The 27,510-nt window shown below is 43.5% G+C and overlaps 1 protein-coding gene across 1 annotated transcript; it reads left to right on the forward strand.

The window, feature by feature from the left end:
• Positions 1–1,712: 1,712 nt before the first annotated feature.
• FAM180A (family with sequence similarity 180 member A) lies at positions 1,713–25,666 on the forward strand. The gene is made up of 3 exons (XM_060244597.1): positions 1,713–2,012; positions 20,224–20,324; positions 24,811–25,666. Exons 1-3 carry the CDS (start codon positions 1,937–1,939, stop codon positions 25,162–25,164), a joined length of 531 nt encoding a protein of 176 aa, XP_060100580.1. The 5' UTR covers positions 1,713–1,936; the 3' UTR covers positions 25,165–25,666.
• The last annotated feature ends 1,844 nt before the right edge of the window (positions 25,667–27,510 follow it).

Consider the following 27,510-nt stretch of genomic DNA (forward strand, 5'->3'; position numbering starts at 1 on the left):
TGCATTGTTTAGTGTGTGATCGCAGCCTAGGAATCCTTATAGTGGCCTGCAAGATAGGCCAGTATTCAGGGGTGTTTACTATCTGTATGTTTTTCTCTGTTTGTCAGCAATTCACACCCAAAGCCAGACAAGAAAGGGCTTCTCATTTCAAGCCAGCACTTTGGGGGAAAGGCCCTCTTTGAAAGATGGACTATTCCACGACCTGAGAAAGTACCAGACTGACAGATCAGGTCTGCCTCAGTTCCAATTCCATCTTTGGTTCTGGCCTCAATTCTACTTCCATCAATTCTGACTGCCTCTAAGTACAATCCACCTCACAGTCTCTCTGAAGAAATACTACTTTTGAAAGAACAGATGAAGTTATGTGAGCTTCACTTCGAGGGTACACAAAGCATAAAGGAGCAATCTAGATTTTTTTTTAATTAAAGTCAGTATCCATGCAAAAGTGACTCCATGCAACATATTTCTGTTGAAAATGCACCTGTCCAGTTGCATTCCTTCTAGTAAAGGAAATGTATATATTGGCAACATCATGGTTTTTAGGACAAAGCAGTATAAACGGCTAGATATCTTGCAGGTTTGAAAGAAACTACAGGAGTTAGTTAAATGGGGTTAAATGGGGTTAAATGTTGTGAGAATTAATATGCCACAATAATGAAATATTCTTATGCACGTCCGCAGTAGTGAGGATTGACACAGATTTTATCAAAAATCATTGCAGTTAGATACATCTGTGAATGATTTTCAGTGGAACTCATCATAAACATCAGGATTTAAGAGCATACCTTTCAATGGGGCCAAAATGTGAGACACATTCTCAGAGCATCTGGCCCCAAAATAGACACAATCCAGCCAAAGTTATGCATAGCCAGTGTGGGGTAATGGTTAAACTCAGGTCTGAATCCTCACCCAGCCATAGAAGCTTGCTGAGTGACCCTGGGCCAGTCACACAGTCTCTGCCTAGCCTACCTCACAGGGTTGTTGTGAGGTAAAATGGAGGTGAGAATGACATCAACCAATCTGGGTCCCCATCGGTGAGAAAGCTGGGGCAAAATGAAGTAAATAATTTAAGCCTTACTGAATTTAACGGGAAAGAATTGAGCATCAAACTATTTCTGTCCCGTTGAAATAATTGAAATTAAGATGTGTTTAACTTTGGCTGGCTCATGCTGATTCTTTGGACTGCCTGCTCTGTGAATATAGAAAAATTTCCAAGTGATCTGGGCTGACAGTCTTTTCTGATGTGTCTGCTTTGTTATTAAAACTTTATTTTACAAGAATGTACATCCCAGCAAAGGAGTTCAATCGGCACACCTTCCACCCAGTTGTGACCCGATTGGCAAACGCCTTGTTCAGCGTTCTCTGTAAAACAAATTGCCACCGTAAAGCACAGAACACTCTCTCAACAAGTGTGCCCTGCTCTCTCGTGTACACATCCAAAAAAAATGCTAATATGTCATTCCAAAGCATAGTCTTTACCATGAAGACATGCTCAAATGCGTGCATAATAGAGCACAGCCCAAAAGATCAAGGGCTTAATGATGTTCGTTAACTACAGCTACTTGTGTCTGTTGACATAGGGAAATTCCAACTGGCCCAAATGCAGAATGGAATGGAGCTGCAAAAATGTAATGATATTTATTCCCACAGCTGCCAGCAAACTCACATGCGTCATGAGTCATTCCAGATGTGGGATATAAAGCCGAGCTCGCCTGTGCAAATGAATTCCTGAACCCAAAAGAGAATTGATTTTGAGTGAGGTGCCGCTGCTTTGATAAAAAAAAATTGCCCCCAGGAAAGCCAGCAAGATCTCCTATACCAGTTGGGGGGCGGGGAGAGGATAAAAATTAGTCAGCTGCTCCAGACAATACAAGAAGGTTGGAAAGAAAAGATTTATCCAATAGGAAAGAGCTGTATCTCTTTTGAAAAACCAAGGATGCACTGGAAGACTGTGTTGGTGCTCTTGTTATATTACAATGCTCATGCCACTGTACCGCCCAGGTGGAACCGAGGTAAGAGATACAAATCTGAATTGTTTATGGCAGAGAAAACAGAAGTACAGAAGAGAGATTTGCAGAAGAGAGATCTTTATCAAATAAATGTTTCCATTCACTTCTAAAAGACCTTTGGGGGACGGGGGGATTACAAAAAAAAAATCCTTTCTCATCCATTTACTGTGGGCAAAAGAAAATTAAAACTGATTCTTTCCCAGCTGGAAATTCAAAGTATTGAGGTCTTATCTAGAATGAATCCCATAGATGAGGACTGCTAATTTATCTTGAATGTTTCACATGGACACTCAGGCCATGTTCACAAAAGCAGAAACACTGCCGGCTGAAGATTTTAATTCACTTTTTGCTGTAAGACTAACATACCGTTATATTCTTTGGAGCTGACTGATAGGGAAAGAACATAAACATGTTGTGTAATGTTAGGATCCATGGTTTGCTTAGAAGGCAGTGACTGGGGATATAGGCAATGGGCAGACGTGCATATCATCGCTTTGCATTATGCCGAATGCTAAAGAAAGCTGTACCATTCCCCTGCTTTCCTGGATAATGATTTTTTCTTGCAGGTTTGACACATTTTAACAGCCAATTTCATGCACACTGTGATAGGTTAACACCTACTTAACAATCGTCTCTGAGTCCCTTTAAAAATTCACCTAGTCATACAGGAGCCATATTTGGTAACATTAAATAAACCAACCGTGCTCAGTAACATTAAATAAACCAACCATGCTCGGCAGGGTGCAGATTCCTCAGGAAAGATCCATGCGGTTAACTTTTGCCTACGTGGCTTGAGTTATTTAAATATTATTCTGGCTGTGCTACTCACAGACAAACGGTTCCTGCATGGCCAGGATAATCTTTAAAGCAGGATGGACTGGGGTGAGAGGGATGGGGTTATCTATTTGCAACTAGGTTGGGTTCACTGTCAACTTTGTTAGGATGATGGGACAGGGTTTGTACTGTACCCAGCCCTGAGTATATTTTTAGTACAAACTCATAGAAAATCTTTAAATTGTGATGGAAAGTGCTGTGTCAAGTTGCTTCCAGATTATGGCAACGCTGTAGGAGTTTTCAAGGCAAGAGATGAGAAGACATGGTTTGTCACTGCCTGCCTCTGTGCAGCAACCCTGGACATCCTCGGTGGTCTCCCATCCAGATCTAACCAGGGCTGACCTTGCTTAGCTTTCTGAGATCTAATGAGTTTGGGCTAGCCTGTGCCATCCAGGCTAAATAAATAGGTGGTAACAATTAAATAACAGCTAGTGCTGCCTTGCGGTCTAGGATGAGTGTCTTTGGGGTTACATTCATTGCAGTGATTTTCTGTGTGTGGTTATGAACACTATAGGGACTAAGTATTTATAACTAAAGAGTTCATTAGTTATAAATACTATAAGAACTGTGGTTCTTCTTGGCATAAATTCAGGAATATATTAAAGTGTAGTTTTGATGGCACATAATGTGACATAATGTGACCAAGAGCCCAGTGGCGTGGAGTGGTAAAGCTGTAGTACTGCAGTCCAAACTCTCTGCTCATGACCTGAGTTCAATCCCGGTGGAAGCTGGGTTCAGGTAGCCAGCTCAAGGTTGACTCAGCCTCCCATCCTTCTGACGTCATGATGCAACGTCAACCCAGAGTTGGAAACGACTGGTGCTTGCACAGGGAACTACCTTTACATTTTAAAAAATGTGACAGGTGCTGATCTCCTTGCCACAGAAGCCTACATTTCAAATGAGCCCACTTGTAGGATAGGGCAGGGTATAAATTGAAAAATTAAATTAAATGTATTACTAACCAGTAGCAGTTTGAGCGGGAAAAACAGGTTGGTACTTGTTTAAGAGTTGTGCCAAAGAAGATTTCTCTAGAGTGGCCAAAATACTTCCTGGCTGTTACATGAATCATCTTAAAGTTCTGTTTCAGCCATGCCATGGACCCAGGCATTTTGTATTGTTACTTGTCCATCTGTTGCTGAAAGTCAACTGACAGGTGTTTATATGGAAAGTTGCGCTCATGGTTTCTGAACTAACTGCATGATACTACTACGTCATGCCTGGCTACGGTAGCTGATGACACTACAATGTGATCCCCTGTGGCAGTACCATAGTGGTATTCTGAATTTGTCTCAAACTGGAGTGGATCCTTCCTTTATCCTGCCATTCCACTGAACATCCAGGCTAAGGAGTAGGGATGAGCATAAACTGGAAAAATGAAGTTTGTGTTGGTTTGTGGCTGAACCATGGACCGAACCAGGAGGGACAATAATGTCTCTCTGGCTTGGCCCACACCGCTGGCTCAGGACGGCAGGAGTTCCCCTTGTTTCTAGTGATTTTTAAAATGCCACAATTTAGGGTGGGACAGAGAACTCCTTGGAAGTTCTTTACAATGTGCTATTCAATATGACGATTCATTTTTCCTGGTGGTTTATACTGAAAATTTGTGGGTGTGGGTGTGTTTTCAGTCATGAGGGTTTGGTTACTTTGAGGTTACTTTGGTTAAAACGACAAACCTTTTGGTTAATACTGCCCTGTCTCACTGAATCCCTCCACTGTTACTTGGATTTCACTCAGTGCTTCCTTTAGTGGAACTGACTTGACTGGAAAAGGAAAACACCTCTTGGCTGGTTTTAAAGTCAGAAGCTTTCAAGGGAACATTGGCAAAAAATGAGTACAAGCTATATTTATCAACTTGGGGAGGGAAAAATCATTTGGTTGACTTTGGTATTTCAAAAGCAGTCTATTCTTCTAAAACAAACTTGATTGCTGAAAATCAGCAGTTAAAGCATGTGGAATCTGAGTTTTTGAGGTGCAAACAGGGGGTCAAGTTTCCAAATATTCTTGTTGCCTCTGTAAGTGACCAGGAGCAAAGGATGGCCAGATGTTGGCAGAGACAATTATGTCTCTTTCTGTTGCTCCATTTACTTGTTTAATTCTGTACAATGTGATCCCAGCAAATCAGGGATAATGTAGAAATGTACTGATTGTCACAGCCGATGGAACCAACATTTGCCCTCACTTTGAGTGAGGCCAGAAGTATTAACCCATGACCAAACCAATGGGGTTGACACTTCCAACTTAGAAATACTGCCTTGGAAGAAGAAGAGGAGGAGGAGGAGGAAGTGTTGAGTCCCTGGCCTGGGAAGTACACTGCTTTGTTCCTGCTCACCTCAACCCATTCAAAGTGAGGACAATGAGTGATTTCATTAGACCTAACCAAAGACATCACTCAGGAATATTTGATTGGCTTTATGGCACCATGAATGTCATCATATTTGGGATTTGTGAAGATGGCAAATAGTGGTGCCTGGAACTACAAACAGGAGATGCAATAGGGCTACAAAGGGGAACAAAATTAAACAGTATGCTTGGGGATTTTTTTTAACAAGGTGAGGTTCTTTGGATCCCCCGAAAGCCTGTCTTTCCCCAAATATTTGTTATTTAAAATGTGTTGCAATGCTAATTTAAGTGCTTGTTAGTTGGATGCCTTTGTTCTTCTGTGTGGTTTTGTTTATAAGCAGCAAAAGGGAATAATCATGATCCATTGGCACTTGATCTTAAACTATTGACTTGGGAAAATCAGGGCTGGGTATCTTCGGCACAGCTGCCTGAAAATGCAAAGGACAATCAACCGCAGCAGTTTGTGTGGCATTATGAGCCTGTGGTCTGTGACATTTTAGAAACAGGAATGTGTATGAAATGCTAAAGGCATCTAGTTGCTACAACTCTGGCATCATAATTAATAAAATACTGAAGAAGAAATCAGGAATGTGGTAAATGTTTTTCACATTTTTTACTTGTTTATCCTAACTAAACTTACCAAATCTCATAGTTTTCCCCCAGATGTTTTGGCCTTCTCAGAATCTCTGGGTAGAGAGACTCAGGATAGGGGACCAGATGTATGAAAGGAAGTTTGTTTTCCTTCAGGGCCCTTTCCTCACTAGTGTAAAGACTAAGAGTTGCAGGGTTTTATTTTTTTATTAAAACATTTATATCTAGGGTTGCCAGTCCCCAGCTGGGGGCAGGGGAGGGGAGAGGGAAATGTCTGCTGGGCACTCCATTATTTCCTATGGAGACCGATTCCCATAGGGTATAATGGAGAATTGATCCAAGGGTATATGGGGCTCTGGGGGGCTATTTTTTGTGATAAATGCCCCAAATTTTCAGCATAGCATCCAGTGCCTCTCCTCAAATTACCTTCCAAGTTTCAAAAAGATTGGACTAGTGGATGCTATGAGCCCAAAAAGAAAGTGCCCCTGTCCTTCATTTAGATAGATCCAAGTGGGCAGCCGTGTTGGTCTGAAGTAGTTGAACAAAGCAGGAGTCAAGTTTCACCTTTAAGACCAACCAAGTTTTATTCAGAACGTAAGCTCTGATGTGCTCTCTAAGCAGACTTCATCATTACCTTTTATGGCTATCCAAGCCACACTGGTTTACCATGTGATCAATCTACATACTTAATCAAGAAACTGCTTGTATTTCAGCCCACAATACCTGATCCCTTTGTCTGATGAAGTGTGCTTAGAGAGCACACAAAAGCTTACGTTGGTCTTAAAGGTGGTTGGTCTTAAAGGTGCACTTGACTCCTGCTTTGTCCAATCTTTCATTATTTCTAATGGAGGGAAGGCATTTAAAAGGTGCACAGTCCCTTTAAATGTTATGGCCAGAACTTCATTTGGAGTTCAATTATGTTTGTCACAACCTTGCTCCTGGCTCCACCCCCAAAGTCCCCAGATATTTCTTGAATTGGATCTCGCAACCCTATTTATATCCCACCTTTCCTTGTAATTCAAGGTAGCTTACAGTAATAGTTTAAAACATTTTCAGTTTAGAAACCAAAAGCAGAATAACAAACCCCAGTTCTCTCCTCTTCACCCCTTAAAAGATCCCCACCAATGTATATCCCCTCAAAAGCCATGGCAAACAATCAAACCTTGCAGCACTTTTTGAAGGTCTCCAGGGAGGGTCTCCCTTGGGGAGCCAATTCTACAGAACCAGCACCATGATGGAAAAAGCCTGGGCTTTAGTCAGTGCAAAACTGGCCAACTCAAGCGGTGGGATAGCCAACGGATTGCTGCCTGGTTACTGTAGTTGGCACAAAGGGACATATGAAAAAAGACAGCTGTTCAGATATTTTTATCTCCTTATCAGTTGGATTTGCATTCTGCTTTTACAACAACCAGGGCTTTTTTGAGCAGGAACACAGTTCTGACTGGTTTGGCATCAGGGGTGTGGCCTAATATGCAAATGAGTTCCTGCTGGGCTTTTTCTACAAAAAAAGTCCTGGCAACATCTCTTTCTCTCCAAATGCCTTATATCAATAAGGGGACAGGTCTTGCCCTCAGTCAATTGGGAATTTTTAAAGAAATACTGGCCTTCCATTTCTGACTCTTTTAGCCCTCTTTTTGTTTGCCACCATAACAGATGGTGTATTGAGCGTGGCCCTTGAAGGCTATGCAAATAAATGGAGGGGCAGAACAAAGCAGGAGTCAAGTTGTACCTTTAAGACCAATTTGTATTCAGAACGTAAGCTTTCCATGTGCTGTTTAAGCACACTTCATCAGATGAGAGGATCAGGTATTGTGAGAGTGGGTTAACCTAGGCTTTATCCAAACTTCCCCTCTCCCTCCCCTGCTGCTTCAGGACTTTCCTTTGTGCTAGCCTGTGCACCATTTTTAAATTGTGGTTTGCTTCCTCTGGAGTATTGGGGCCAAAGCTTCCAGCTGGAGATTCAAGTTTTTAATTCCATCTTAGTCACAGATTAATTTAACAGCTTTCTGAATGAAAAATGTATCTCCTCATGTTTTTCTACCCAGTAAAGTTCCACCCGTTCATTTCCCTCCTGCACTAGCTAGTAGAATTTTATTGCTGTCTGCTGAGATGGATTGAGACAACTCGGGAGCAAACTTTGACTGTCGGTAACACCCCACCCCCACCCCCGGCAGTGGTCCACTCAGATCTCTTTGTATGTTAAGCAAAGAGAGCCAGTTTGGTGTAGTGGTTAAGTGTGCAAACTCTTATCTGGGAGAACCGGGTTTGATTCCCCGCTCCTCCACTTGCACCTGCTGGCATGGCCTTGGGTTAGCCATAGCTCTGGCAGAGGTTGTCCTTGAAAGGGCAGCTGCTGTGAGAGCCCTCTCCAGCCCCACCCACCTCACAGGGTGTCTGTTGTGGGGGAGGAAGGTAAAGGAGATTGTGAGCCGCTCTGAGACTCTTCGGAGTGGAGGGCGGGATATAAATCCAATATCTTCTTCTTCTTAAAGGTTCAGTGCACCCCTGGCTGTTTATAATTAGCATCTATTGGTGCTGATTTGAGTGGCTATTTTTGCCATGTTCTGAAGGTTCCATGTGTGATATTACCAGTGAGTAAAAGTTAGAATGTGTGTTCAACCAAGTAAGATGGATAAGTGAATTTCCATGGTTTATATCCCTTTCCTCTTCAGGAATGTCAGACTGCACTATGTGTCACTCCTCCATTCTGATTTAATTAGGAGAATTTATAGTCTTAAAGCATGTACAGTTTGCCACAGTGGTTAGTCCTTTCAGCATATTTTCATCATTTTATTCAGCTTCTTGACTGATGCTCATGTGTGCCTTGATAAAACACTGCAAAAAAGCAACCTTTATACTATCCAATGTATAGAATCATAGAATTGGAAAGGACTGACCCCAAAGTATCAATCAGCATTTCCCTAGGCATATAAGAAAGGACCACAAGAACTAAGCATTGATGAAACCCTTCCTCATGTCCTCCTCATGATCTGCCTAATTCACAGAATCAGATGGCCATCTAGCCTCCACTTAAAATCCTCCGAAGAAGGAAAATCTACCACTTCTGCAGGAAGCCTGTTCCACTGAGGCACCACTCTGTCAGGAAGTTCTTTTTAATGTTTAGGTGAAAACTCTTGATTTAATTTCAACCCATTGGTTCTGGTCCTACATTCTGAGGCCACAGAAAACAACTCTGCACCATCCTCAATATGACAGCCCTATAAGTACTTGAAGATGGTGATCATATCACTTCTCAGTTGTCTCCTCTCCATGCTAAACATACACAGTTCCTTCAACCTTTCCTTATAAGTCCTGGTCTCCAGACCCACCACCACCACCACCATCTTCATTGCCCTACTTTGGACAGATTCCAGCTTGTCTATATCCTTCTTAAATTGTGGTGTCTCAATACTCTATTGTGGTGAATACAATACTCTAGGTCAGAGATGGCCATACTGTGGCTCGGGAGTCACATATGGCTCTTTCACACATATTGTGTGGCTCTCAAAGCCACCGTTAGCCAGCTTGGAGAAGGCATTTGTCAGTGGCTCAAATAATACATTTCAAGTTAAAATTGCTTTCTTTCCACCTTTCCTTCCATCTGTCCTTCCTTCCATCCATCTTGTGGCTCTCAAACACCTTATGTTTATTCTATGAGGCTAATGTGTTAAGCAAGTTTGGCCACTTCTGCTCTAGGTGAAGTGCGGTCTAACCACAGCAGAGTAAAGTGATATCACCACTTTGTGTGATCTGGACACTATACTTCTGTTGATACAGCCCAAAATAGAATTTGCCTTTTTAACCACAGCATCACACTTCTGACTCATCAGTATACAGTCCACTAGGACCCCTAGATGCCAAGACACATCTCTCCCATCCTATAATGATGTATTGGATTTTTCCTACCTAGATACAAAACTTTACATTTATCCCTGTTAAAATTCATTTTATTTGTTTAACCCAGTCTTGCAGCCTGTCAAGATCATCCTGTGTCCTGCCTCTATCTTCTACTATATTTGTGACCCCCCCCCCCCCCAATTTAGTATCATCTGCAAATTTAATAAGCATTCCCTCTATTCCTTCATCCAAATCATTTATAAAGATGTTGAACAAGAGGTCACAGGACAGATCCTTGAGGCAAGAGGATGAGGAACCATTCACAAGCACTCTTTGAGTGTGATCTTTCAGGCAGTCACAGATCCACCTAACAGTAACAGAATCCAAACTACATTTTACCAACTTGTCAGCAAGAATAGTATGTGGAACCTTATCAAAAGCCTTACTGAAATCAAGATAAACTATGTCTACAGCATTCCCCTGATCTAGCAAGGTAGTAACTTTCTTATGTATGATTGTATCAAGTTTTTTTGGGGGGGTGGGGCTATGTTTTAACAATACTTTTGTTTGGTTTTGTTTTTCTATGTTGTCATCTTGAATATTCTCATTCCTCTCATTTGTGCTACTGATGTTCCAGGCAGTGCCGGATTAAACCATGTGGAGCTCCCTAGGCAGTCAAAATCTCAGGGGGCTCCTTGAAAACTATCTCGAAGTTGGAGCACCCACTCTGCCACCTGTGGCCCCCACTGCAGTTTGCAGGCATCTTCTCAAAAGCCCCCTTTGACAAAGCTGTGGGGGAGAGGCAGAGAGAGGAAAACTTGGCAACGACGCCAGCAGCAGCCACACCAGGCAAGTCAGGCAAAGAGCAGCTCAGTTGTTGGCTGAGCATGCAGGCTGGGAGGGCTGCAAGCAAGAGGGGAACTAGGGGGAAAGTTATCCCAAGGTCCCTAAAGATGTGGGAGCCCATAGGCCAGTGCCTAATTTTCATAATTGTTAATCCAGCTCTGGTTCCAGGTTGTCTCTTTCCTGCTGTTTTTACACTATCCATACATTCCTGTGCTATTCCTGTGCTAATAACATACACATGAACTTTAAAATGTGTGAAGCAAATGGGGAAAAAGTAACACAAGGAAATGGAAAACCACACACACATACAATAAAAGCTTTGAAAATTTGATTATTCATGCAAGAGATAGATACAATTGAAATGAGGATTTCTGAGTTGAACTAGCAGGCATAAGAAATTTGAAGTCACTCCTTGAAAAACAATACTATTATTACCACATACATATGAACACACACAGAAGCTCTTTGTCAAGCGGAGCATGCTTTTGGCTTAGTAAATGGAGGACAGTCTTTTCCACAGCTCTGCCTCAAGAGCAAAAAAAACCCCAAACAGATCACACCCAGCTAGACTTGGAACTCAGCAGACTTTCACAAACTAGCTATTATCCTGATACATTAAAAAGTGTGCTGCCTTATGGAGGAGTCCGGTTTTTACAAAAGTCATTGGTATTTATGCTAGGGTTGCCAAGTCCAATTAAAGAAAAATCTGGGGACTTTGGGGGCAGAGCCAGGAGACTTTGGGGGTGGAGCCAGGAACAAGGATGTGACAAGCATAATTGAACTCCAAGGGAGTTCTGGCCATCACATTTAAAGGGACAGCACGCCTTTTTAAATGCCTTTCTTCCATAGGAAAAATTAAGGATAGGGGCACCATCTTTTGGGGCTCATAGAATTGGACCCTTTGGTCCAATATTTTTGAAACTTGGGGGGTATTTTGGGGAGAGGTCCTAGTTGCTATACTAAAAATCTGTTGCCTCTACCTCGAAAAATAGCTCCCCCAGAGCCCCCAATACCCATGGATCAATTCCCTATTATTCTCTATGGGAATCGTTCTCCATAGGGAATAATACAGTGCCTAGTAGACATTTCCCTCCCCCCCACGCTTTCTAAAGGGGGGGAGGGCCTCCATACCAAGGAATCCCCCCTCCCTACCCCCTCCCTCTCTCTCTCACACACACACAAATACTTACCGTACTTGGTCTTCTTCCAGCAGAATTTGCTCACTGTGAAAACGAAAGTAAGGCTGTACAGGAAAAGAAAGGGAGGGGCCGTTCCTGTTTCCTGTGCAGCCTTAAAGGGACACATTTTAAAAACGAATCCCAAACTGTAAAACAACATGATGCCTACAGGTATGTTCTCTCTCCCCCCGCCCCCAGATTTTTTAAGAGCGGGGGAGGAGGCTGAAAATTTGGGGGTCCCCCGCCAGGGTGGGAGGGTTGGGAAGCCTAATTTATGCAGTGCAACACTCGCTCTGCCTTTTAAGACTCCACAACAGGTTTTTCTTTTGTAAAAGTCTGCCTAGAAAACAACCAGCTCATTTCCACAAGTCTAGTGCAGTTCTAGTGAGCCAAATTTTCCATCAGTTTCCACTCTTTCACTGTACAGAATCTGTTATTTCCCCACCCTTTCTTTCCAAGGAAAGAAGATGCTGGGGACAGGAACCAGTCTTGGAGAATCATGTGGTACCACGCCCAATAGGGAGTGGTAGATCCATGAGTGCTTAAGAGTGCCCTGGTTCTCCAAGATAACACTCATTACTTCAGTTGCCCGCCTACCCACCTACCACTCAGCAGGGCAACATGGGATTAGCAGGTCACATAATGACCAAGCAGAAATTTTGCATATGATATTCTGACTGGCTGAAAGAAATACCTTTTTACTTACTTTGCATTGTCTGCTAAGGAGCTGGACGTGGTTATATAGGCTGAGTCATTAGTTTGGCATGGTTGTAATCTGAGTAAGCAGAAAGACCTGGCAAGTTATAATTTATAGAACTTGACAGCTGACATACAATAGTGTCTTATATTTCACATAATTTTGAACTGTACTAATCGCTGGCTCACAAATAACTAAAAGCCAAACTTCTAAAGATTTTTATATCAATTTGTCTGTCCAGCTGGGGTGCCAACAGGCCTGAAGAAAAATATCTCTGTTTAATAGAGGCATAATTGAATATTATTTGCCAGGTGATGTTCAACTGCCCATTTCCACATATTCAGGGTGCGGTCAGACTACAGGTTTGGCTGTGCCTCTAACTATTTGTTCCAGAGAAATGCGATCATACACAGCACCATAATTCTACCTCACTCTGTGGTCAAGTGATCAGACTGCCGCTGTGTAGTCACCAAAGAGAGAGTGGGTAGGAAACTTTGTTTAAAAAAAAAAAGTCTGCTTTGCACATGTGCATAAGCTCTTACTCGCCATTGGGTAAATATGCATTCATGCGCACATCAGTAACAGTGGGAAAAAATGGCAGCCAGGGAGCAGAAGTCTCCAAACTCCTAAATGGCACAAACGCTCTATGGAGAGATCTATTATTGGAAATGCACAGTGAGACTGGCTCAGTCAAAAAACACTGGACTTTATCCGGTGTCAAGAAAGTCAGAGGTGAGGATGGGTGGGCAGTGAGTGGGGAACCGATAACATAAGTGGCTGTCTGGATGAGCACTTTAAATCCATTGGGGAGAAACAACCACAATGGATCAAACTGCTCATCTGACCGCACCCTAAGCTTCTATTAAAGAAGCAGGATTGTTGGTAAACTGAATCTCTAGCCTTCTACCATAGAATGTCTGTATATTTCAGTATATTCTGGGTCATAGTCCATTCGCTCCTCATTAGTACTATTGGACTCAGCCATTGCTCATAATAAATTGAAAGCATATACAAAATACGCCCTACTAAAGCGAGTCACAGTGGCATGAATCTAGGGGTACCAGCTCTGAGAAGATTTTGGGGGTGGAAGGCAGGGCTTGGTGAGGGGGCAGACTTCAGTTGATATAGTCATATATTCCACCTTCCAAAGGGCCATTTTATCCAGATCAAATTATCTCTGTTGCCTAGAAATCAGTTGTAATAGCAGGGAGATCTTCAGTCACCACCTAGAGTTTGGTAACCATACATGAATCCGCATTGGCAGCTCTCAAATAGAACTGCTCATACAACTGGCACTTCCACAGGATTCCTATCAACACATGAGTCTGCCAATATACCCAGAGAGTCCATTAGGTAATAGAGGAGAGATGTGAATATATGAATCAGGACTTACTCATGCTAGTTTGGGGTGGCAGGGTAACTTAATGTGGGATACAAAAATTCCTAGAAAGTTAACAGCAGATCTGTGGCTTACTACAGCAACCCACAAAGGTACATGAAAACATGGCAAGCAGGGAAGGAGTAGGAAAGCAAGTTAAGAACTCCTCTCCCTCATGAGTCCTCACAGGGTCTCTCTCTCTCTCTCTCTTTCTTTCTTTTCCTTCCTTCCTTCCTTCCTGCCTGTATAAGAATCTGCCTATTTTAGAGGCTTTCTTTCATAGCCCATACTGCATTGGTTAAAACTATATTGTATTCAGTCAGTTGCACTCTAATTACCTCAAAGGATGGGATAGATTTATCAAGGAGTAGATTAATTTTCTATTTTCATGACACTCTTTTCCTTTCAAATCTCTGTTTACACTGTTTTCCAAACAGCCAAATCCAAGCACATAGTTTAAGATCTCCAAAGGGTGTGTTTATGTATGATTTTAGTACTGACAGAAGATGAAGATTAAGCTATTGTTGATCTATATAAGTGTTGTGAAGCTCAGCAGAATCTACTCAGGCTAAGAATAAAAACTGATGATGTTGTTAAAAAAACCAAGATTTTGGAGTGGGAAGAGGTGACTTGGGGTTTTATTTTCTGAGAGCCAAAGTTGTTATCAATAGCCATGAGATACTGGAGGAGACAGCCTTGCCATGGATAGCAATTCAAAGTTATCTCCACATGGCAGCTCGGTCCTCTGCAACATCCTTGACTCAAGTGTGTTCCAGAAAGAAAGCCTTTGAAAATTGTTTTCATTCTTGTTTATGCAGATAGCATTAGTCTCTGTCTTCTGGATCTAAACAGCTGGACATTTCCTCTGTCATTTTCTAATATAGTCTTTGATGTCTGGAGATACTTTTCCAGGCCTGCTCTTGCCTTGACACATCTTCAAGTTATTAAAGAAACAAGTGCTAGGTGCCCAGAGGGTTAGTAGATCAACTAACATCTGGCAAGGCAGCTGAACTAGACCAAGAAAAAACTGAAAGCAGGTGTGTGTGTGTGAGAGAGAGAGAGAGAGAAGGCCTAGATTCTGTTCAACTGCTCTAAATCTGAAATCAAGACTTTGAGTGGATTATGTTTTGGATAAGACAGTTGCTATCTGTCACACAATCAGTTATAAATAAAAGGCCAACTGTGGTGGCAATTCTGAGGATTTTCATTCATTTGGATGTAGCTTGCACAGAATTGGCTCACACTGTCTGTGCCATGCCATTGGCTGATTCTGCTCTCCCCCGCCCATAGCCTGCCCCATCAGGCAAGAACCCCAGCAGAAGGCTACTGACCTTTGAGGGAAACAGTTGTCTGCTGACAGGGAGCTTACTGATCAGTACTGCTTCTCCTCAGGGCCTGTTGTAGGAAGTCTGGGTGGGGGGAGTGAATGCCTTCTAGGCTTGCCAATCCCCAGGTCCAAGTGGGGGTTCTTCTGCTTTCCCAGACTCCTTCCCACCCCCAGTCTGCTGGCTGGTGGGGGGAAGCCCCGCTCCCAGAGGACTATGTGCTTTTCTTCCTCCTGAGGCTTCAGGCTCCAATTGGAAAGGATTCCTCTTTGGATGGTGCGTCTGTGTTACTTTGAAGAAGTTGGCAGCTACTCGTGAGTAGAGACGCCAATCCCTTGCTTCAGAGTCGCCAGAAAAAGGGGGGGGAACGTCTGCTGAGCACTTCATTATTCCTTATGTGGAGATCGATTCTCATAGGGTATAATGGGGAATTGATCTGGAGGTTTCGGGGGCTCTGGGGGAGCTGTTTGTTGAGGTAGAGGCACCAAATTTTCAGTATAGTATCTAGTGCCTCTCCCCAAAGTACCCCCCAAGTTTCAAAATGATTGGGCCAGCCAACAAAGAAACCAATATAAAATAAATGTATAAGGTATCCCAGTTACATCAAAGTTCACCCCTCAGTGTTCCTGAGGAAACCGCACACTTTTAATAACTAGGGATAGGGGTGCCAGCCTCCAGGTGGTTTTAGGATTACCCATCGTTATAACTGGTGTCCAGGTGACAGTGATCAGTTCATCTGGGGAAGCTGCCCTGAGCCTGCTTTGGCGGGGAGGGCAGGATATAAATCTAATTAATCAAATCAAATCAAATCAAATGGCTGTTTTGGAGAGTAGGCTGTATGGCATTATACCTCACTGAAGTCCCTCTACTCCCCAAACCTATCCCTCCTCAGGCATCACTCCCAAATTCTCCAAGTATTTCTCAGCCTGGAGCAGATAACCCCAATTTAGGGAGACAAGAGTTCAAATTCCTGGCTCTGCAATGAAATGTACTGTGTGACCTTGAGTCTCTCTCTCTCACTCACTCTCTCTCTCTCAGCCTGACAGGGTTGTTGTGAGGATGAAAGCAGGAAAGAGAGGAAGTGTGTAGCCCTGAGGTCACTGGGAGAAGGACAGAATTATACATCTGAGGGAGGGTGAAGAAAGAGTGGTTTGCCTAGGAGCACAGCTCCATGGATTGGTACTAGATAAATGTGAAATCCAGAGCTCATAATGGATCAGAAACCTCCTGTCTCCAAGCAAGCATGATGACTGTTTGTGGTATGAGTTGGATTCCTCATTAAAATAAATTAATAAGTATAGTTTTATAGAAACTCCTCCAGGGGAGAAAGTGATGGCGAGTCACATTAATGTTCCATGCTATTCTTTGATACTGAACAAGTCCCTCATGTTGCTTCCTCTGAGTCAGTGTAGGAGGAAGCTGAGCTAGCACAAAAGTTCTGACATGCATTTATAATCACTTTGCTGAATTCGGCCTGCACCTCTTTCTGCATCTCATCTTGTGCACTAAATCAGACAAGCTGAGGGATGTCTGTGGTCTGGAAGCAAGCAGATGTGCACAGGGAGTATTCTATGAGGAAGGGGGAGCACATGGCCAGGGATAGAAGTGCAGGCACTCAAAGTTCACAGGGAGGCTTTTGGTCAGTCACTTTTTCACTGCTGAACCTCAGGGCTGATTCAAGGGCTTCAGTGCCCTGGAAAAACTACACATACATGCCATCAGCCCTTGCCACATCTCTGCAACAAAGACCTAGAAAGTCATTCTCCATTTTAGAAAGTCTTTGGCATCCCACATTCAGTTTTAACAAAAAACCCTCTAAAGACAACATTAAAAATACAAAAAATAAATCTGCTTTTGTCTAATTTGGCACCTCTTAAAGCCAGGTGTTTTAGACTATCACCTAGTTCACCTATAGAAGCAGTCTGACCTTGCTTCTCCTACCTTACAGGGTTGTTGTGAGGATAAAATGCAGAGAACCATATAAGCTGCTTTAAGTTCCTTATAGGAAGGGCAGGAGAGAAATGCAAGGCAGGTTTTTAGGCTTTTTAGTGGGTGGTTTGTTTTTTTTTGTGGGTGTAGGTGTTTTTAGTGGGTGCTATCCACAAGCCTTGATGTTTCCTTGTAGACTACAGTCATAAATTAGGTTATACATCTGTAAGTTCTATTGTTATTCGATTTTTTTAAATATTCATATATATATAATTTGTGATGAAAGAATTCACAAAACCGTTTTACAAACAGAAACCAGGAGTAAAGACAGAATATCCACAATGGCTGCCAGTTTGTTTCCAGAGTCAATTCTAGATGTTGCTTTTTCTCTTAGAGGTCTATATGACATGGAACCACATATCTGCTGGACTGCCCAAGACTGCTTCACTTCTCCCAGCAGGAATTGACTATTCCCTCAGTGAGGGAGGTGAGATCTGGGGCACCCTCGGGGGGGGGGGACTTTTTCCCCTCCTCAGGAATGGGCTGCCCAGTGAGGTCAGAGCAGTAATCTTCATGCCATCCTTGAGGGAAAGATATCATGTAAAACTTTTTGAAGTGTCAAATGATTACCATTTTTAGGGAAAAGGCATATAATTTGGCTATTTTGGGGGGGGGGGGGGTTTCACTTTATGAACAATACAGGGACCAGTCTCTGGATAAACCTGGGGTTTGTATCACATGTTGAGAGTTGTATACCTGTTGACTGTGCCATGAGAATTACTCAAGGCATATACAAAGAACAATCAAGTGCATCCTGTACATGGATTCTGTGTGAGTTCACTGTCGCTTACGAACAGGGCTACAGTTTTTACAGGCGGGGTGCCTGGCAATGTCTTTCTGGGGCAAACTCTGGACCCTCTGACTCTTTCTAAACCTAGAGGCACAGAAAATGACTTGCTCCCATTTGCTCCAGTTGCCCCCTTCACAGTAGAAGGGAAAGTATAAAAGTGGGAAGATCTCTCTTCTCCCTACTTTCCAAGTTCTGCTTAATACATGGGACAGTTTTCCATTTTTGAGCTGTAAATTGGGAACCCTGCCAGCAGTTGTTTTAGCAAACAAAAACAGTAATTGTAGGGTGATTGAAGTTTTAATTACTAAGCAATTAGCACTTCAAGATTTTAATGGTGAACATTATCCTTTTTTTTTACAGGAGCAAAAGGTGTCACGGTTAGGCAGGAGAAGCAGAATATACACAGAAAGCAGATTCTGAATTAAGGGGGACAGAGAAAGAGGCAGAGGTTGGAATGCCAGCCTATCTTGCAGGGCTGTTGTGATAAGTAACTCCTTGCAGATGGCCACTATGAGATTTCTGGAAGAAAGGTGGGATGCAAGTGTAATAAATCAATTGAATAAATGACTTTTGTAGTTAAAAGTGATAGCCTAGTGAGTGGAGTCAAAGGGTGAAAATCAATTAGATGAAGACAAGAGCAAATATGTCATAATGGGGATCAGGCTTGGAGGAATTGGACAAGTCAGCACAAACACAAACACAGTTCCAGCTAGGGTTGCCAACTTCCAGGTGAGGCCTGGAGGTCTCATGGGGTGCAGTCACACATCACATTAAAAGCGGGTATGTAGCGCTCAAATTTGAACCACTGAATATTGATTCGATGCAGGGTCGTTCAGACGAACATCCAAGAATGCTACTCATTCTGTTGTTGAGCGTTCAGACATCCAATACTATCACGCTCTTTTCTTGGAGCATGTGTGATCAGATGGTGATTTCTGGGAGGGGGGGGGGTCCATTGAACATGCGCCCAACTGTTTGGAGGTGGGAAATCAAACATTGCTTCAGAGGCAGGGGGGAAGGGGGAAAGTTTCTGGAATTAACGTTGCCGATTCAAACCAAGAAACTGCCAGGAATTACTTTCCTAGAAATTGGCAGTGACAATGATATCTGGAAATCCTCCACATTGAAAAAAAAAGGATTTTTTTTCCTATTCTGAATAGTGGGATAACGTTTCCCCCCCCTCCGATTCTGTGTTGATTGGAGAAGCAGAAGCATCACCTCAGATTCCCGGATGATCTGGCAATGTGGATGCCTGCTGGGGCTTTTTTTAAAAAAAAAAAAAAGGTGGGAGGGGCGGTAAACATTCCAAGGCGCAGTATCGCGCGTGAGCTGTCCAAACAGGAAAAAGCCAATCTTGTGCTGCTTTTTTGAAAAAGGGCCGGACTTTCTGTGCTGTCAAATTAATGCGGCACTGATCTGCAGCAAGTCAGAATGACCCTGGATGACACTCGATTGCCAGATGTGGATGTGTGGACGAACATATTTAATCCGTCAGCGAGACGGAGCTGTGTCGCCGCTAATGGTACGTGTGACCGCACCCATGGAATTACAATTGAACTCCAGACTACAGATATCAATTCCCCTGGAAGAAAGGGCTGCTTTGGAGGGTAAATGCCATTGCATTACATATCTGTGGAGCTCCTTCCCCTCTTTAGACTACCCTTCTCAGGTTTCACACTCAAATCTCCAAGAATCAACTGAGCTGAAATTTCTAGGGATACAGGAAACAGCTTGGGAGATTTCCAGGTCCAAGTTGGACGCTGGTAACCCTAGCTGGAATGGCATCTGCACTGAACCGTGCCTGCACTGACCTGATTTCTCCAAGCTCCACCCCCATTATGACACATCTGGCTCTGTCTTCATCTAACTTACTTTCACTCTTTGGCAACCCTAGTTCCAGCAAGAGTGAATACTGTTACTGTTATCCCACACCACCTTGTGGTTAGACATCATAACATGGAGCTAAAATGACTCCTGCTAATACAGAAGTTCAGGTTGTAAAAGAAAACACGACTTGCCTTCCATGTATTTTACAGGGATAAAAATCAGACATGAGGTGACAGAAAACAGGGCAAATGGGACCAAAGTAATGTTTTGAGTATAATGGAAGTTATGGACTTTTTAGTCTCTAAGGCTTCATTCCAGCTGTAAAATTAAAGAGAAAGGTTGTATGGATATCAGGACACGTTGCTGGGACCAGGGAACAGGTTTGGTAGAAACTGAGGAATGGTTCTGAAAGATTGGCTGGGCTTCACTAGAATAGAGCTCAGACTTAGACCTAATTTCCTACATTAGGTAGAAACTCAACAACAGTAGTTTGAATTTCCAGCTCAATTTCTGCCTGCTGGAAAACTCTGGAGGAAAAAACAAAGATTTTTGACACTGTCTTTCTCCCATGTTTCCACACAGCAATGCTTTTTCCATCTGCTCAACGAGTGAAGAGGTCCTCCGCCACTCTTCTCAACCCCATCCTTCAGAAATCTCAGGAAGACGTGGACCTTCTATTCGAGGTTCAGTATGTGTGAGAGAACTTCTCTGCTCTCTCTTTCTGTCTCTGTAAAAACAATACCAGTGAATCTGGATAAGTGCACAGAAATGTTTTACAAGCATGGAACAAACATTTGATCTGGAAAACACAAAAGACTGAAATAAACAATACACTTGAAAATTGGAGAGTAGCAACCAGGAAGAGCCAGGCAGGCTTTGATCCACAGATTGTATGGAACCTTCCGGAGCTCACTCCACAGTGTGAAAAACATGCCTTTGTTCCTGTTCAGTTATATATCTTTAGCCTAACCCATGTACTTCCTGTTTAATGTCAGTATTTATTTACTTATACCACACTTTTCTCCCCAATGAAGAGACAAAGTAACTTCAAACGTTCACTCTACCTGCATGTTATATGCACAACAACCACTCTGTGAGGTAGGTTAAGAGACAAAGTTGAGAGATAGTGACCAGCCCAAAGTGACTGGCTCAAGGTCACCCAGCGAGCATCCATAACATGACCTGGCTCTCCCAAATACTAGTCCAATGCTATGACCACTATATTCCAAGGATGCCAGCCTCCAGGTGGGACTTGGGGATGCCCTGAAATTACAGCTCATCTCCAGATTACAGAGATCAGTTCCTTTGGAGAAAAAAATGGGTGCTTTGGAGGGTGGGCTCTATGGTATTGTACTCCACTGAGGTTCCTGTCCTCCCCAGACTCCATCTCTAAATCTCCAGGAGTTTCCCAACCTGAATCTGGCAACTCTACCCCCCAACATCCCCAGTGGCCAGGGGAGACCTGGCAACCCGCCCACACCACACTGGCTCAACCCTCCCCCCCAGGTTAAGTAGCTGCGAACTATTTCTTAACAAAAGCATGATTTGGCCACTTCTCAAGCAAAAGAGGTCTGGCTGTCCTCAGTCCTGGCCCCAACCTAGTGGAACTCTCTGCCACCTGACACCAGGGCTTTGCAGAATCTTTTGCAGTTTTGCAGGGCCTATAAGGTGGAGATATTCTACCAGACTTTCAAGTAAGGATAGCAATGGTTGCCAAGCTGGCATCTCATTCTGCCATCCCTTCATGCTACCCCCTCTTCCACTTCCCACCATGATGGAACAATAGAATTGAGAAGAAGCCATTGGGGAGTCCATAAGATATGATATTTTATTTGAAATGTCTTGATGTTTTTAAACCAGTGTATTTTTATTGTTGTACATTGCCTAGAGCAGTGTTTCCCATCTGCAGGGTTGTGACACGGCACCAGGCCACAGAAGTCTCTGTGCCGGGTTGCGGGGGCCTCCCGTCGAGGTCCCTCTGCTGGACAGAGCTCAGTGGGGCCTACCACATCTGTGTGGCAGCCCCAGGGTTCCCTGAGGCCAGGCGGAGCTCAGCGAGGTCCGCCACTTCCATGCAGCAGCCCCATGCCTCTCTGAGGCCGAGCAAAGCTCAGCGGGGCCTGCCGCTTCCACACGGTGGCCCCATGCCTCCCCAACACAGGACAGAGCTCAGCGGGGCCTGCCGCTTCTGCGCGGCAGCCCCAGTGCTCCCCGAGGCCATGCAGAGCTCAGCAGGGTCTGCTGCTTCCACATGGTGGCCCAAGGGCTCCCCGACAGCGGGCAGAGCTCAGCAGGCCAAGCTGTGTGGCGCAGAAAGTCAGCATTTTAAAGGTGTGTTGCTCCCATCCCCTTTCCGTTTTTCTTTTTCTTTCAGTTCTTTTCTCTTTCTTTCTTCCTTTTTCCTTCCTTTCTTTCACTCCTTCCCTCCCTTCCCACTTCCTTCCTTCCTATTTTCTTTCTCTTTCTTTTTTTCTGTTTCCAGCTCTCTCACCCTACCTCCCTCCCTTTCATTCATTCTTTCTGTCTGTCTGTTAGTCTTTCTTTTTCCCAATTTGCTTTATTTTCCACTCACCCTCTCTCTTTCTGACAGTCTTTCTGTCAGTCTCTCTCTCTCTCTCTTTTTCTGTCAGTCTTTTCCCCTCCTTCCTTCCTTCCTTCCTTCCTTCCTTCCTTCCTTCCTTCCTTCCTTCCTTCCTTCCTTCCTTCCTTCCTTCCTTGCCATTGCTAATCTGAGTAGACGGGGGGGGGGGGGGGGAGAAACTTAAAATGCCCTGCCATTTCATGTTTTCCCAGGCTGCCATTACATGTTTTCACTGGCTGAGAGCATTTTATATTTTTAGTTTTCTGCTGTGTGATCCTTGTGCTTTTTCTTGATGTTTTAGTTAACACACAAAGTCAAAACCTTTAATGGCATAAGGATGTTTATTTTTAAAATTGCATTGCAAAATCCCACTATCTCCTACCTTTCCTAAACAAAACATTGCAAGAGTTTTAAGCAATGTACATCATTTCCTGTCTTCCGGCTCCACCCCCAAAGTCTCCTGGCTCCAACCCCAAATTTTAGTGGGCCATGAAGGAGAAGTGTAAAAATAACCAGGCCACGGGGGGGGGGGGGGAGTTTGGGAAACCCTGGCCTAGAGCCCAGCTTTGGCTGGGATGGATTCATTAAATCTAAATAATAACAACAACAACAACCTCTTTTTCCCTTTAAGAAGAATGACCTGGACAGTGGGCACTATATTCTGTAACTGATAGGACCTTCTGTGGGTATCTTCCACAGAATTTCAGAATTATGCACACACAGAGAACAACTTCTGAAAATTGTCGAAAGCAAACTTGCCTTAGAGTCAGTTTGGTGTAGTGGTTAAGTGTGCGGTCTCTTATCTGGGAGAACTGGGTTTGATTCCTCACTCCTCCACTTGCACCTGCTGGAATGGCCTTGGGTCAGCCATAGCTCTGGCAGAGGTTGTCCTTGAAAGGGCAGCTGCTGTGAGAGCCCTCTCAGCCCCACCCACCTCACAGGGTGTCTGTTGTGGGGGAGGAAGGTAAAGGAGATTGTGAGCCGCTCTGAGACTCTTCGGAGTGGAGGGCGGGATACAAATCCAATATCTTCTTCTTTGAAAGAAATCTCACTGTCATCATATGAACTAATCTACTACACAGGGTTCTTGTGAAGCTAAAGTAGCTGAGAAAGCCATGCATATGGGCCCTGAGCACCTTGGAGGAAAAGTGATAGATTCAAAATTCAGTCCCCCACCCCCACCCCCTCACTACTAAGCAATCAGAATGTTATGGTTTTAGCAAGTGGCCATAATAACCACAGCGTATGTACAAAGAAATGGAACTGTGCTTTCTGTTCCCAGCCAAAAACAGCCATTTTGGTGGCAACCAACAACAGGCATGGGGAAATTGCACCACAGAGAAGCTCCCTTTAATGTCAGCATGATGGACCAGCCACTGAATAGCAGCTCTCGGGCAAGAATAGCAAGCGAGCACTGTAAATTGCTGTAGATTGACAAACTCAGTGCAATAACCATTCTCAAATAACCGTAACCACTCTTATCACAGAGTGACCAGAACAACCTAGACTAAACAATGCACTTTCAGTATTGAAAGATCATGGTTTTTTAAGTGAAAGGGGATCAAAGGGTGCCACATGCCCCTCAGGAACAACTCTCAATTTGATTTACTAAAAATAGGCAAAACTGTGCACATTGATGATGATGAGCTAGATTTCAGTTCAGTGGCACTGTAGAGGTTGACAAGATTTTCAGGGGATAAGTTTTAGACAGTCAAAGCCTCCATCATCAGCTGTCCCTTTGTTAGGTATCTGACACAGAGAGCTTTGACGCGCAAAAGCTTATGCCTTGAAAATTTTGCTGGTCTCTGAGGTGCTACTGAACCAAATCTAGTCTTTCTACAGTAGAACAATATCTGAATGTACTATGGGAGGGGGGAAGACTTCCAGCAGCCCATCACTCGACTTTGTTTCACAAAAACATGAGGTGACAAATCTGTGTCTAAACTGTATCACTTCAAGTTACAGGTGTAAACTTACACAGTGGAATATTTCCCCACTGAACACTGAGAAAACTATCATGTTTGGAAGAAGACTAGGCTAGACTCCTAGTCCCCGCTAACTGCCTTTTTCTATTGACAGGAAATTTCTGTAAGGAGAAGTGTTCCATGTACCAGTTTGGTGTAGTGGATAAGAGCAGCAGACTCTAATCTAGAGAACTGGGTTTGATTCCCAAGTCCTTCACATGCAGCCAGTTGAATGACCTCGGGCCAGTCACAGTTTTCTCAGAACTGTTTTCTCAAGAGCAGTTCACCCCACAGGGTGTCTGTTGTGGAGAGAAGAAAAGAAGGTGATTGTAAACCAGTCTGAGACTCCTTCAGTTAGTGAAGGACAGGGAATAAAACCAAGACCATTTCCGCAGTAGCAGTCACTCCACTCTCGCCCTCAGGGTAGCTCACACATTTGGTGGCTCATGTATATGTCTCCTGACAAAAACTACTGCACATATAGAGTAAAGATGGGAAATGATAATCTAGCACTGACAGCTCAGCAGTCTTTTGCACTTAGTACATAGTTAATCTCCATGAAATATTTTTTACTTTTGAATCTAAGTATAAATCCCTCCCACTCTCTCTCTGTTTTTGTGCTAGTTTCTAACAGAGCTGGAAATCAACAAAGATCTGAAGATCTCTGTCAGAGACCAGGAACTGGCTTCCATGAGGGTGGCAGAGGCATTTGACACCCTTTGCAATGATGTTATCCCCAAAAGCATCACGGACATTCGCAGGCTGAATGCCAGGCTTTCAGGCTACCCTGGGATGCTAAAAAAGGAAGATTTTGAAAGGACGATGTTAACTATGGTCTACACAGCATATCGGGCTGCTCAGTCCCAAGGACACCAGAAAGACACCTGGACTGAAACCTTTGTCAATCTCTACAAGGTCCTGAAGCATGACTTGATGTTCCCATCTAGCCAAACACCATCTTCTCAAAGGACTTTATAGATCGGAAATTCATTCTCATAGCAGTGCACATCAGTCTCTTTGCTGTGTAAAAAAGAAAGTGTTTTTAAGGCCCTACAGGCAGGGAGACTTTCTTTATTCTCTAGCTCCTCCTAGAGGATACCTGTAGTAACATCTTTTCTATAAGAAAAACTGGTTGGGTTCATTCCTACTAAAGCTAAAGGCAGACAAGACTTCCCTGGTCAGCATCTAAGTTTTGCCAATGGGCCACTTAGTGAAGAATAATGAAGCAAGGCCACGAATCAAGAAGCCTGAAAACCGGTTCTGTTGCACTTGCTGTCCTTCCTCTTTCTCAACCTCTGTCATGTTTATTGTGCCTGTTAGAGGGGAGCAGTAGCTTTTTCTGCAGGAAATATTCCACTAAGCTGACAACCCTGTATGAACTCATATTTTCTGTCTGTTACCATTCCTGGTCAAATGGGTTTCACTGGTTTTGTATTGTTTCAAAAAGCTGGGGACTCTGATAGACCAGAAATAACTGTGAGCCGAAGAAAAAGACTGTGTTCTTCCTCTGACTTTTGGACGATTAGATAGGTCCAGGGAGGAGAGGGCCATCAGGTAACTAAAGGGAACCTTCGCTTTCAGTGCTAGGAGGGAACACCAGGGGAAAGCCTTGGCTTATATGACCTCCAGTTGGCCTTTCAGAGCAACTAACTAGTTGGCCACCAAATTCTTATACCACCAGCAATGGTGATTCTGTCATGCTACCTGCCGCCTTCATTCTTGGATAGAATGAAGGGCTGTTCCAATAAAAGGAACCAAGGGCTTTTTTTCTGAGGGAATGCTGCAGAATGGAGTTCTGGAACCTCTTTGTGGAAACAAAATTCTCAAAAACAGTTTAAATATTCATGAGGGGCACCTGTGTGTTTCTCCTTCATTTCCTTCTTGAGAGTTTCAGCATCTTTTTCCAGAAAAAGAACCCCTGAGACTAAAGGATCTCGAGCACATGATGAACTGGCAAAGGTGTTTCTATATTCTGTGTGCATCAGACATCACTGTTTTCTGATTAAGCTATTGTTCAGGCATCACTGTTTTCTGATTAAGCTGTTCTTAATGTATTTCTCTGGTTCATAACTCTTTTTTTAAGTCATTTGTATGTACTTTTAAGAGTAAGCTGTTAGATAGTTTCCTCTGGGGAACAAAATAAAGACAATGGTTTGGTGAACCGTCATCCAGCAGTCAGGGCCACCAACAGAGGGGGCTGGGGGGGGCACAAAATGTGTGCGGCCTGAGCCAGCTGCAGGGCCCCGAATATATTCTAATGCAGTTCTGACTGCAACCATTAGGGGTGCAGGGAAGGCAAAGCACAGCAAAGAGCTCAGCCTTTCTGCAAAGGTGATGAGCTAAATTTCTTGATTTTAAACTAATATGTTTCGATCCTGATTGTTATGGTTTTATTGTTTTTATAACACTGTACATCACCTAGAGCCCCACAACTGTGAGGATTAGGTGATTCATAAATGTACCAAATGAATAAATAAAGTTTACCATGAGGCTGAGGGGAACAGTTTGCTGATCAGATTTTGCAAAACCTATCAGTCAAGCCTTCACTGGAGCAAGGGAAGACCAGCCAGGACTGGATGCAGCTTCCTAAAAAGGTCTACAGTCTTTTTTTCCCCTTTAGTTTCACCCGTCTATTGCCCAGCCAAATCTTGCCAAGGGACATCCTTCTTAGTGTGTGGTAGCAAAAAAGAAAAAACAACTTTTCATTGTCTTTTCCTACATTTCTCTAACTCTTTTCCACATCTCCTCCTCCTTTCCTTTCATGACATGCCACTCATCTAACCCCAGTTCCAATTTTAATCCCAATTTTAATTAAAGGTTTTAGTCTTAATGTCTCCTCACCCATCCTGGTTGGCAATTTAGAATGTATTTAATGGTAGTATAGAAACTGGCCTCTGTTAATACTATGGCTAGAAGCAGGGAGCTACTATTTCTCCATAATTTATCAGAGTAGTAAAAGGATGCTTCCCTCCCCCTTAACATGCATGATCATAAATGTTAATCTGCCTCAGTGGTAAGAAATGAGAAACAGATGTTAGAATTTATTTGTTGGATTTATCCCCAAGGGAGACCCAAAGCAACTTTTGTCATTCTCCTCTTCTCTGTTTTATTTTTGCAACAACCCTGTGAGATAGGTTAGGCTGACTGGCCCAAGGTCACCCAGCAAACTTAAATGGCATGAGAGGGGATTTGAACCTGGGTTTCATAGATCCTAGTCCAACACTTCAACCACTACATGACCTTAGTTTTCACTAAGATTTGGGGGTCTGGAGATAACCTGGGCCAGGATATTCCAGTTCCTTTCATTTTGACCCTGGAAGCCCC

Source organism: Heteronotia binoei, chromosome 8 (genome assembly GCF_032191835.1).
Source record: "Heteronotia binoei isolate CCM8104 ecotype False Entrance Well chromosome 8, APGP_CSIRO_Hbin_v1, whole genome shotgun sequence".
In the NCBI taxonomy this organism is placed as follows: domain Eukaryota; kingdom Metazoa; phylum Chordata; class Lepidosauria; order Squamata; family Gekkonidae; genus Heteronotia; species Heteronotia binoei.

Excerpts from the sequence above, each read along its gene's own strand:
- FAM180A (XM_060244597.1), top strand. The coding sequence starts at position 1,937 with ATGCACTGGAAGACTGTGTTGGTGCTCTTGTTATATTACAATGCTCAT. Across the intron at positions 2,013-20,223 it reads ACCGCCCAGGTGGAACCGAG|CAATGCTTTTTCCATCTGCT; the intron begins GTAAGAGATACA and ends GTTTCCACACAG. Across the intron at positions 20,325-24,810 it reads ACGTGGACCTTCTATTCGAG|TTTCTAACAGAGCTGGAAAT; the intron begins GTTCAGTATGTG and ends TTTTTGTGCTAG.